General features: G+C 36.3%; 1 protein-coding gene across 2 annotated transcripts in view; it reads left to right on the top strand.

Moving 5' to 3' along the window:
* Window positions 1-13,035, top strand: part of CNTLN (centlein) — a 187,176-nt gene that overhangs the window by 20,122 nt on the left and 154,019 nt on the right. For both annotated transcript variants that reach the window (XM_052701101.1, XM_052701102.1), the window contains one exon: window positions 11,094-11,178. In XM_052701101.1, coding sequence (XP_052557061.1) covers window positions 11,094-11,178 — 85 coding nt within the window. The remainder of the gene's footprint in view (window positions 1-11,093; window positions 11,179-13,035) is intronic.

The following is a 13,035-nucleotide window of genomic DNA, read 5'->3' as shown; positions in this document are numbered from 1 at the left end:
CCCTGATTAGGTTTGGTAATAAACTGGATGGAACAACATATGAACCGTTGTTTCTTAATCTCACGCCGGGTATACAGATATTAAAAGAACCTCATCTCCCTCCTCTAAATCGGAGTGAGACAGGCCTCAGTGATACTTCTGGATCCCTTCCAACTCAAGATGTGCATGTGTTTCTGTGATTATATCTGATAAAAACAAAAACGACAACAAAAACAAAAACCAGCTCAACTCTTCTTTAACTCATCTGTATTAGGAACAAGACCAATGTTAATGCTTTCCAACTTGATTTCCATCTATTGTTGACTTAAGTGATTTCTGAAGTAGATAAAAACAGAATGAAATGGATTTAGAACTTTTGCTTTCTCTGCTTAGGATTATAACGTGAATACTGCAAATATTTGTGTAACTTCATTTTTCAGTGTGTTCTGTCTATTGAAAATTCAATCACCAACAAGCTTTCAGTGCCAGCTTCTTAGCTGATCTTCTGAGATCAGAAACACAGAATGGTAGCTGGTATGCAATGGGGAGCACGTCTGGCTGCCTTACTCAGTTGTGATGATTTACCTGTTGGCGTTGATTTTTCCTTCTCAGTCTGCAGAACTGTGGAGGGGTTCTACAGAGACACCTCAGGCTTTGAGGCAGGCCTTTCCCTCTTAGTCTTTGTTGTGGCAGTTTGCCATTTCTCATCACTTTTTCTTTGCCTCTGACTGGATGTGCTGGTGGGGGAGTTTGGGGCTGTTTGGCCCTGGGCTGTGGATTTAATGCGGGTTGCGTGTGAATCCAGCTGTCTCTCCCCACTGCTGCCCTCCCTGCAGCTCAGTTATCTTTTGCAGGAGATCCACCACCTTGGCACATCTTATGCAGGTGAGTTTGCCACTCTCCTCTACTCCAGGAGCAAGGTCCAAGCACTTCCCACAGACCACCATCTGCACAGATGCTTCCTCTTTCAGTAGCTCTTTATGGATGGAGGCATTGGTCATGACCTGGGTAGATGGTGTATACCACGCTGCTACAGCTGCAGCCTTAGCTTGATGTTGAGTGCTTCTGCTTCAAAACTCTTGTGGAATGAGTGCCCCTCACTTCTGCAGCTGGTAGAACCTGAGTGCCCTGCTGTGTGAGCCACTGCCACATGTGATGCTTATGCTCTTTTACCTGCCTTGTGCTTGGTTGGTAGCAACTCATCCCTGAGTTTCTTTGAGGGATGTGGGTATGGTCTCAGTTTGCCCTGGCAATGCCCACACTACATCAGCTTCTCTCACGAGAGCTTCCCTTTTTGTAGGATTGCTCCCCTTTCTAGGTGTTTCCCAGACAAGGGAAACCCTTGCAGCCTCCCTGTACCTTGAGATTTGTTGCTCTGGTTCAGGCCAGGATTGTTCTGAAGCAGCTGGTCTTGATGACTGAACCTGCTACCTACTGGAAATAATCATACTCTAAGAAAGTATAGTCTTTCTGTTTCTAAGATCACATGTAATTAATCCGTCAGTTTTGTTGCATGGATTTCATTCTTCAAGTTAGTGAAATCAGCAGCCAGACTTCCTTCAGGAGACTACACTAACAAGAGTAAGAACATGTAACAGTGAAAGGACAAAGTGTTAACTTAAAACCTTGTACATCACAGGTATGTAATGAAGAAGGAAAAGAATAATGTATGTAGACTGTTCCAAAAGTAATGTCTTCTCTTTTATTATGTTGACCCATGACACCAGAGGTAGATGTTGGTGGTTTGGCAGTAGAGGCTGAACCTTCCTACTGATATTGTTAACTCTTGTTGCTGTGTGACAGATGGCAGCAGAGGGGCAGTCTAAAACAATGTCTGACATGGAAGTGCATGCGAAGCAAAGTTGTGGAACTGAATTCCTCCATGCAGGAAAAATGGCACTCAGTGGCATTCATTGATGCTTGCTGAGCATTTATGGAGCCCAGTGGATATGAGGTGGAAGGTGATAATTTTCTGCAGTGGTGACAGAGGTAGTGGGTCACCTCTGCTGGTGCAGATTGTTATCAGTGTAGCTTGCAAACTCTTGTTCAGTGGTCATGAAGATGCATAGTTTGTAGTGACTATGTTGACAAATTGTGTTTTGTAGCTGAGAATTTGTTCTGTCGAATAGCATTGTTGTGCTCCTTCTATTTGTTGTAGTTTCCATGCAAATAAACAGGAGGCTTTACTTTTGGGGCAGCCTACATGTTGGCAATGCTAGCTGCACAGTCAAGTGAATTTTATTAGTGACATTAATTTATATTTGTAACATTAAACTATTCCTTATATTATCCTTTTCTGAAATAAAAAAGTTTAGAAGGCATAATTTGGGGGATATAGGAGGGAATTAACAGTAGCTTTCCATTATTTGTGTGCTATCTTGAAGTGATTTCATGATCCTAAAATAGAAGTTAACCTACCCTAAAACAATAAAAATGTAACTGGTGCCTTTTTATTTATGTGCTGTTGATTCTTACAATACACCAATGATGTTCTGCTTTTCAGCAGTCTTTGCAGTTCTTGCTGGGTAACTGTAACTATATTCCCATTTTAATATTCAGATATAAACAAAAAATTATCTTTACTGTGCAAATGAGAAATGCCTTTGGGATATGTAAAAGCCTCCAGGTATTCTCGAACAAGCCATTGTAAAAGTACATCTCATGTTAGTATACTTTCCAGCTACTTTAAATACTATTGATCTCGGTATTATGTAAAGAGCATGCTATTTCTGGCTCATTGCCTTTTGAAATATTCACTTTTTTTGATGATGAATTTTTTTAAAAAAGGTTGCTTAACAGTACCCTTTACAGGTAAATACATATATAAACTCAGAATTGAAGATCAGGTAACTGTATCAAATGGTTTAAAACATTGTGGTAAACTTTCAGAGACCTCAGTAAGACTTTCATGTTACACGAAATCTTGATAGCTCAATTGATTCTGATTTTCCTCTGGGACATCTGACTGCCTTTCTTCTGAAAGGTGGAGTCAGACTGTGGCAGTGATACAAAACTTGGTAGATGTTGATGGAGATTGTATTACACTGGATGATATCATTGCTTTAGCTATGTTTTCCTACACCTATTTCTAGTGTGCTGTCTTGCAAGATTTCATTGAAGAGTGGGAATGAATATAATGTTTGATGTCATTATGGCAGCCTAACATTATTATTCCAGTAATGGATAGAATTTCATTGTTCTTGCTGGGATGTTACGTCTATCTAAAGGTGAAGAAAACAGGGCTGAAGAGCAAGTGATCAGAAATATCCATAGAAATTTTTTGGAAGGGCTATCAAAGGAACTTAGGCTACATTTTGCTGTCCTGTGGATAGCAAAATATTGAAGAAACATGAAAAATAAGGTTGGTATGGATTCCTCACTGGTTGAAGATGTGTGTATGTACTGGAAATAAGTACTTTTATGCAGAAGGGTGTTAATGCTTTGTAATGTGTGAGTAAATATAGATTGCTGATGTTAATTGAAAAATAATTTTAAAGGGATCTTTTGAAGGGATGGTAAACAACTTTTTTTCTTAAGCTTTTTTTTTTTTTTTTTTTTACTCGTGCACATTAGTGGGCAACAGAATGACAGAACTAAAGAATAAAGAAGTTCTAACATGTTCTTGAAAGTTGTTACTGTTTTGTCATTGAGTTTAAAGTAAAGTGGACTCCCTAGTTATTATCACTCAATAAAGCGGATGGAATAATAGAGCATAAGGGTACAACCTTTCTGTCTAAGGTCAAATAATTGTGATTGTCTACAGTTGATGAAAGTTTAATATCCTATTTCATTAAAAATTCTCAGAACATTGAACATAAGTCAACATTCCATGGAGAAGAAAGTATTATGCAGCTTGCATGTGTGCATATCTGCATATCGGAGCACAAAATATTGACATGATAATTGCAGTCAAGCCTGATTGAACAGTGGCCTGTGGGAATTCAGCTGGTGTTGTACCAACTGGATGGCTGCTCAGGACACAGTTTGAAATGCAAGGTGCAAGTTAGCACTTTATTCAGCACAGGCAGGCATCATTTAAAAATCCTTGGGGGAAACCCTGGTGATGTGCAGATGTTAAAGCAGTCTGTTCTGAAGTGCTGATATTTTAAACACTGTAAGAGGGTTGTGTATTTTAGATGAAAAATGTTTGCAAAATTATTAGGGAAAAATGTCACTTTATTTTCTTTACTGCCCTAGTATTCTATGTGTATTCTTAAAATATGAAACATAAATCATCTAGTGAATTAACTTAGAGATGCAAGAAATTACACATCTTTAGTGATGCTTTTTCATTTTGATATGTATGATATAACATAAAACTGGTAACAAACACAGCTTCATAAATAATTTACTAAGGAAATAATTTCTTTTTACAGTTTGTTTATAATTAGACCTTACGTTATTTTTGTGAAGAAATTAGTGTACATGTAATGTGGCTTTGATTCAGAAAATATGTCCTGTCTTAGAGTACAGCAGATATAATGCTATTGATTTTAGTTTAGTTCAGGGTTTTTTTTTTTTCTTTTATGTGGTTTAAATCTTTTGAAAGCACAATTTGCAAGTATTAGAAGTAAACGGAAATAAAAGGAATTATGTGTCAATTAAAATATGAAGTGTAAGGATCTTCTAAGGTCTAGGTGAGATTAAACAGTACATTAAATAAAAAATATTTAGTTCTGTTTTCTTATCTCAATTGGTGCACCAACAGACCAATGTTTTTACTTGAAAGTTGTTTCTTCTAACCACTAATTCTAAAGCCAGAGGGCTGTGAGTGTACACAGCAAATTACAGTATTGGTGCCATATTCACAGTAACATTGACCGTGTGTGATGTATACCTTTGCCTTGCATGTGGGCTGTTCATTATCTATTTAATAATAATATTGAATACATCCACTTTCACAAGTACGCTAATGGAAATGTAAAGACCAGGAGAAGTAATAATTGCCTTGAATGGCACATCAAACCAGTTCATCATAACTTTTAAAAATAGGAATATTTCCAGATTTTTTTTTTATTTTTAGTTATAGATAAAATATGTACAGTGTTAAGATAAAAAATTTGTTGTTCTTCTATCATGGATCTCAAGGTTTGCAGAGTTTAAGTTTTAAGTTTTTTAGGTTTATAGGGCAGAATCTTTGGATTGTGAGCTTTTTTTAAAATCCTACTATTTAGAAAACCAAACAGAGATACTACATGAAACCTGTGAACAGCAACTCCAATTTTTTATTAGTTAGAATTATTTTCATTAAGTTGATGTAAAAATGGCAGAATTATATATACATCTTTTTTTTTTTTTTCCTAGACAAATGATTGATAGGCTGATTAAGATCTGTGTTAGCATCGAAGATACCTCTCTTCCCAGAATACTTTCATTGAAGATTTTAGGAAGCGTGATGTCTTGTGAACTTCCCCAAACTTTTTAGTTTTGAAAAACTTGGCATTTTTTGTTCTCCTTATTCTGTTTTCACACCTCATTCATAACTGTTTCCTTAAAGAGTAATGTTTTATTTTTGACAAGTCATTAATAATGGTCCAAACCTCAAAAATGTTATCCTGTCCTGTTGTGTAATGTATCATGCAACACAGGAAAAAATCGTAATAGGAAAAATGTTAAACAGTATTTCCTTGGTTTCTTCATTTTTGGGGAAAACTGAATCTAGATAGTTTATGTAGCTAAATACAGCTGTGTTAAACATTTAAAATAGGTAGTACTCATGGGAAAACTGATTGGAGCTTAAAACTTGTACAAATTGACAGCCTCTCTTCATTCCATTTTTCATCCTAGAGAAGTCTGGAAATATTCTTAGCTCACATCATTATTGCTCATCAGTGGTTCTAATTAGCTAAACAGGAGTTTGTCTCAGTCATTGATCATCATCAGCTTCTTGACAGTGCCTGATTTTTTTTTTTTTTTTTTTTTTTTTTTTCCCCCATATTGCAATGGACCTTTTTTAATATGTTGGAAATACATAACGGCTCAATTGATAAAGTCAGTTGCTGATTTTTATGCATATTTCTAAAAAGTAGGAGGGTATTATTTCATTTCTTGTCTAATATGATTTTAATGCACAAAAACAAGTGGAAGTATGATATGCAAGTTTCAGTCATATTACCTTGAGGGTCTATGGGGAACTGTACTGTAATGAACGCTGGAAATTATTCTGTGCCACCAGGAGGAGCTCCTGGAAAAGATCCATAGGAGATTTTGATTTAAGCTTTAGTGTTCTGAAGGCATCCATTGTGTTCTTACGTTCTTAAAATCATTATTATTTTTAGAGCTGTGTGTGATAACTAGTGCAGCTACTTTGTATTTTGTATGAGGCATTACATATCTCGTTATCTTGAGAGCCCCACCCCATATAGTCAAAAAATGCCATAAATTTACATTAGTCTATTCCCACTTATGATGATGATGATGGATCTGTATTTACAAACACTGTTCCTTGATAGCTTTGTTCAAAGGGCTGTTTGACTGAGCATCAACTAGATATAGAAAGTACTGAGTTTAATTAGAAATATTCCTTGAAGAACTAGGTCATTTGTATGTGTTTACAAATGTAGGCATATTTTTTCTTAGTTTTTTTTTTTTATTATTATTATTCCTTTCTCTGTGGTTCAGTACTTTATTCCTATAAGCCTATTTGATACAGACTTGTCCTAAATTTACAGGACTCTATAAATTCTTTGCTAGGGATAAAACATACGAATTAGCTATATGTACCGTTTTTCAGATCTCAAGATAAGTTTGTTCTTTTGCTTTGTTCTTGTCATTTTTATTCACTTTCTTTCCCTTCTCTCTTTAAAAGGAAAACACACCTGTGGATTTCTTTTGAGGCTTGCCTTCCGAAATCTGTCTTGACTCATCAGTGTTTTGGATCAATTAATCCATTAGAAAATGGGTTTAATACATTTTGAAGTGATGATTGTGTGGCTGAGATAAGAGGTTAATTAGTTAGCCAGTGTTTGTGTTTAATTTGGCTTAGTTTTATAAAAAAACAACTTTGTGAGAGAGGGTAGTGGTTAGAGTAGTAGAGAAGGCAGTGGCGGATTGTAGATGGCAAATGACATGGGAGTAGTAAGAGCAGTGGTTTAATTTAATTATGCAAAATAAAAACACCTGAAGTAAAATGGGGAAGGGAGTAAATCACTGTTGGAACAGTGCATCGGATATTTTAGTCAGCAACTGAAGTCGAGATGCTTTTGAAGGCAAGAGGCAGTATTATTCAATGGTGTTGGGGGTTTATGGTTGTATTCTGTTTGCTGGCTATGTTGTTACTGTTCCAAGTACTTCATACTAGAGGCCTTTTTTGTTTCCTAAAGCTTTTAAAGTTTTGGATCAAGCAAAATGGGTTTTATATGTATTTGAATATTGTCTGATCTTAAGTTCTTAACTTCTGTAGTTGTAGTTAACAACTGAAGAAACCTGGAGTACCATTGTATCTACAATTTATTCAGATTAGATCAGTTAATCACTTCATCATAGAGTGTGGTGCCTTTAGAAGAGAGAACTTATCTCCCAAAATATTTGGTTTTTGTGTACTGCAGGCACTCCTTTGGAGGAAAAAACAAAACAAAACAAAAAAACAAAAAAAAAAAAAACAAAAAAAAAGACAAAAAACCAGCTGCTAGCCGTTAGGGATCACAGAGCAAAGAAGCTCACTATGAGAAAGCAATGAGGATTTTAGGCTGTAGCAGACTTCTGGCTCATTAAAGTTGCACGATAATTTATAGTAACTGTCATAAGCAACAGACCTGTTTCAGGAGCACAGAAGCTCCAGATATTTGAGATTTTTCTTATTTACATCTAATTTTTAAAGCAATTTTGCAAGTTATGGTCTGTAAAGGATTATAAACTTTTCAGAAATTGCTTTTTTAAAAAATACAAACAAAGAAAAAAAACCCACCTCATTGAGAAGTTGAATTCCTGAATTTTAGTGTTGTGGTTCAGCCTTGGTAGGTAGCTGAGTCCCACACAGCCACTTGCTCACTCTCCTGCAGCAAGAGAAGAGAATCAGAAGACTAAAGTGAGAAAACTCATGGGTTGAGAGAAAGGCAGTTTAATGGGTAAAACAAAAATTGTGGGCAAGCAGAGAACAATGAAGAAGTCATTGACTACTTCCCATTGGTAGGTAGATAGTCATTTACTGGGAATTAGGTCTACATCACTTGTGGTGCTTACTTTGGAAGACAAACACCATAACTGAATTTTTTTTCTGTCCCCCAGCTCTTACTCCTAGGCATGTCACTGTATGGTATGGGATATTCCTTGGGTCAGTTTGAATCGTCTTTCTTGGCTGTGTCCCCTCCCTGATCCTTTTCCATCTCCAGCCTCCTTGGTGTGGCAGTGTGAGAAACAGAAGAGTCCTTGACTCTGTAAGCACTACGCTGGAACTGCTAAACAAACAAACAAAATAAAACATATCCAAAACAGTGCCATATGAGCTGCTAAGAAGAAAATGAACTCCATCTCACTCTAAATCAGTGCAAATAGTTAATCATTACTTAGAAATTTCATTTTTTCTTCTCCAGTGTCTTTTTCCCTAGTTTTTTCTTCAAAAGACATCACACTGTCACTTTAAGGATAAATGAGCTAAACTTTCTAACAGGATGGATTTCTGTAACTGCATGCAATTTTGTACAGTTTTAGTAGGGTTCGAAGAGAAACTACAAGAAGCTATCAGTATCTGTGGAAGTAATGCTTTATTTCAATTCAAACTACAACTTACAAACAGCAAAGTAATGTGATTTGCTGGTACAGATTCTCCACTACAAAAGAGTGTTTTTCAACGTAGTCACCACCATTGGCTATGTGTTTTTGCCAGTGGTGATCAAGAGCCTGCATACCACGCTCTTAAAGGTTTGCACCACTGAAAGTGATCCACTGTTTCACAGCTTCTGTGATGGTGTCGTTGCTAGGAAAATATTGCCTGTGCGGTCTATCTGTCATTGGCCTGAACAGATGGAAGTCAGAAGGTGCCAAATCTGGACTATATGATTGATGTGGTAGAATAGTCCAGCCAAGACTGGCAGTGTGCTCCATGGTCTTCAAACTGATGTGAGATCTGGTGTTATCATGCTGCAAGAGAAAGGTTGTCTTCTTTTTTGGCCTGACTCTAAAAGTTTGAGCCCTCAGCTTAGTCAGTGTTGCTATGTGATGAGAGTTAAAGGTTTGTCCAGGTTCCAGGAAATCAGAAGAATCACCACTATCCAATTCAGGAAGACAGTGTACATTACTTTGCACACAGAGAGCTGCATCTTTCATGGGGAATTCAGATGTCACCACTCTGTGGACTCACATGTTATTGCTGGTTTGTAGTGGTGACACCATATCTCATGGTAATAATGCAATCCATGAAACTGTCACCTTCAGCTTTGTATTAGTTCAGTAGGTCCTGATAAATTTGTGTACAGTGCTCTTTCTATTTCTGTTGAGCATTTCTGGGACCTGCCTGATACAAACTTTGTGATATTCCAACACTGCTACTATTGTTTCCAATGCATTAAAGCTGACATTCAGCTCTGTACCCAGTTCCCTGATCACACTGTATCTATTTGGGTCAATTATCTGGTTGAGATGTGGCTCTCCAGAACATGGCTGGTCTTTCACATTGCCGTTTCCACTACTGTAATGCAGTACCTGCTGCCTCACTGTGCACACATCCATTTCCACAAATTCTCAGCAAGTGTCAGTGGATGCCAATGGTTATAATTTTTTTTTATCTGCATAGAGGAATTCAATTCTACACTTCTGCTTTCATATGCACTTCCATTTTTTTCAGACTGCCTCTCCACTGTCCTCTGTCACAATGCAACAATTATAATGGAATATTGATGGAAAGCTTCAATCTATACTGCTGTACCACCCACATCTGCCTCAGAAGTTGTGGGACAACATAACAAAATAGAAGGCATTGCATTCAGAATAGCCCTTGTACTTCACTTTCTGCAGTGATGAGTCCTTGAGATCTCAGTCCCCAAAAACCTTGCAGTGAATTCTGTACCATTTTTACTTAATTCTTTTTTTACTCAAGATCAGTCTAGGTATTTTAAAAGCCATAGAAATTATTTAAAAATATGTGCTACAAAAGAGCCTGTTGGGACAGTATACTTTAGCCTTTGATTCAAGTAAAATACACGAAAATACACAAAAGAGAAGAAAAAGAAATGACCATGTGTGTACTGTCTTTAATTTTCCGTGGTACAAAATTCTGTTGCTCTTGCACACAGCTGGATAGAGTTATCCACTTTTGATCAGATCCCTTCTGCCTCTGAAAGATTTCCATAGTCAATCAATTTCTGCTTATCTGTCACCTATGGTGGTTGGGATGCCTGAATTTTTTAAGGAACAGTATATTTCTCAGATGTTTTGTCAGAGATGTTTTGTGCTAAGGAGCATCTGTGTATCCCTACTGTCTCACCATAACTTTTCCTAGAAGTGTAGCCAGTAAGCACAGCATTTAAAATAGTAAAAAAAAAAAAAAAAAAGGATCACAATGAGATGAGGTGGTTCTACACAGCATTAGTAACTCATCAAATGATTTTTTATGAAATAGCATGATCGTGATTGTAGCCTTGTACTTATGAACCACGTTGCTCTGCTCATTCCCGTTAACCAACCTTCTCAGCCTTCCCTTTTTTGTCCTGGTCAAATTATAGATTCTACCCATATGTAAGATAGTAAATGATAATACAGTCATCCATGAAGTTCTGAAGGTTTGTTTTAGATGGAGAAATGCTGTCTGGTTCAGAGAAGGATTTCACAAATCCAAACAGCTTAATGTCACTGTGTTGCCAAGGAAGGGAGAACATTTTGTTCAGTCTGTAGGCAAGTACATCTAGTGCATTTTAGGAGGAATGAGATAGCTAATTTTAGCTATTTTAAAATCTGTTCTAATACCTATTGCTTCAGTTTCTTTCTGAAGAAAGCTGTTTACAGATGTAATTTGCTGTCACTTGCCATATGCTCCCTGATTAATTCTGCAAGGCCTGTCAGCTTCAAATAATTCAATTTTCTGTGTTTTAAAATGACATTCATTATCAGGACATGAAAAATTCAAATGATTAACTGCAAATTGTGACTAATAAAGTGTCTTTTTTTTTTTTTGTTTCTAGAGAAAAGCAGAAAGCTGAAGTCAAGGACAGAAAGATATTAGAAATTTTGCAAGTTAAAGACAGCGAAATAGAAACCCTAGAACAGGTTAGTAGTACATTTAAATAGAGCAGTTAAGAAAACTTATAATTGACACAGAATTTGAGAAGTAAAAACAGTTACTGAGAATTAAAAATAGTTTGTTGTGTTTTAAGGTGAAAGTTGTGGTGATTCAGAAATGATGCATTTTGAAAGTCTTTAACTCTGAAGAGTTGTTCAAAAAGTTGATGTTTAAATTTAAAAACTTTTTTTGAGTTCTGAGACATTCTAGCAACTTTGTGTTTCATTTTGGTGTACCAGAATGACCTGAATTTGTGTTTTCAATTTTGACTAGGTTTAGATTTGGAACTTAATAGTGCTTTGGAAAGATTTACCATCTTGACAAATACAGTAATCAAAAGTAAAACATTTTTAGAGTAAGGAAGACTAAATAATTAGTATCCTAAAAGCAATATAACCAATTATTTTTATTTTTGCTAACACATTTACTAGGTTCCAGTGGTTACCAGAAACTGTAGCACGATACTTCCAAATCCAAAATGTCATGCATAAACATCTATGTCGTGTATTCTTTATTGAACTGCTTATTCAAATTTGAATACTGTGCTTAAGTATAAAATTAAATGCAAAATATGTATTGAGCTAGGCTGTTGGCTAAACTGAGGAAACACGAGCTCATTTTCTAAAAATCAGAATAATTCTGAAAAGTAATCAAAGTTGTTGAATCTTCATAGGATTTGAAGTACAATATTTATGAAATTAAGCATTAACAAGCACTAAATAAAGGCAAGAGAACAACTTCTCTTTATTCATAACTCTCTAATGACTTTCTACTCAAAACTAAGGGAAGCAAAGTTTGCTTTTCAGTACGAACTAAATTAGTTATAGGAAAATAACATATCAAACGCTATATGAGAAAGGAAAAAGAGAACTAGGATTACTTCACATATACCGAGCCTGTTAACAGAAACACAAAGATTAAAGGTGTTCTTTCACATGGCTAAAGCTGCAGCACCCAAGGACAGAAGGCTGGTTAATAAATGTAGGTTTTCTTTGTAGAATCACTGACTGGGTGAGCTTGGTAGGAGGGGCTTCTGCAAGTACTATAGGCCACTCTACTGCTGAAGACTTTTGCATATCTGCAAGAAAGAAGACTCCACAACCTCTCTGTGCAATATGTGCCAGTGCTTGATTGCAAGCACAGTGAAAAAGTGTTTTCTGCTATTCAAAGGGAACCTGCTATGTTTCACTTTATGCCCATTAGTACTTCTGTTGCCAGGCACTGCTGAAAAGAGCTTGGCTCTGTTTTGTTTGCACTTTCTCTTCATGTGTTCATACACTTTGCTGATATTTCCCTGAGACTTCTCTTCACTAGGCAGTCACAGCAACAGAAACGTGATTTGTTTTACATTATTTAGGAGGACACTAATTATGTCAGCAGTTCTTACACTCTTAAGTGGCATCGGTTCAAGTATAAAGAACTATTTGAACCACAGCATAGGAATGAACATCTAATAATCTAGCGCAACTACAATTTCAAAATACTATTAATTCAAATCTCAGTCAATCAGCAACGTAAAGAGCAGAGCTGAACTGATAAAAGTACTTGAACATTTTCATACCTTTCATGCATGATTCAGTGTAATTTGGTACTGAACTACTTAAAATCCCTCGCAAATTAGGCTAAGGGACAAGAAGTCATTGCAGCATGCTTAAAAAAGTACAGACAGTACTTAAAAACTTTCAAACTTAAAAACAAGCAAAATTACCGATGTTGATTTGTGAGCTTACAGATTTTCTTCAATCTAATTTTGTCTGCTTTTGTAAGATACTGAATTTACTTATCATCCTTAGATCTTGCCTTTACTTTCCTCTGTACAACAGTGTAGAAGAAGTAGCTGCTGT

Source organism: Tympanuchus pallidicinctus, unplaced genomic scaffold (genome assembly GCF_026119805.1).
Source record: "Tympanuchus pallidicinctus isolate F22 unplaced genomic scaffold, pur_lepc_1.0 scaffold4, whole genome shotgun sequence".
NCBI lineage: Eukaryota > Metazoa > Chordata > Aves > Galliformes > Phasianidae > Tympanuchus > Tympanuchus pallidicinctus.
Note: the sequence above shows the minus strand (reverse complement) of the source record. Positions and strands in the feature narration are given on the sequence as shown.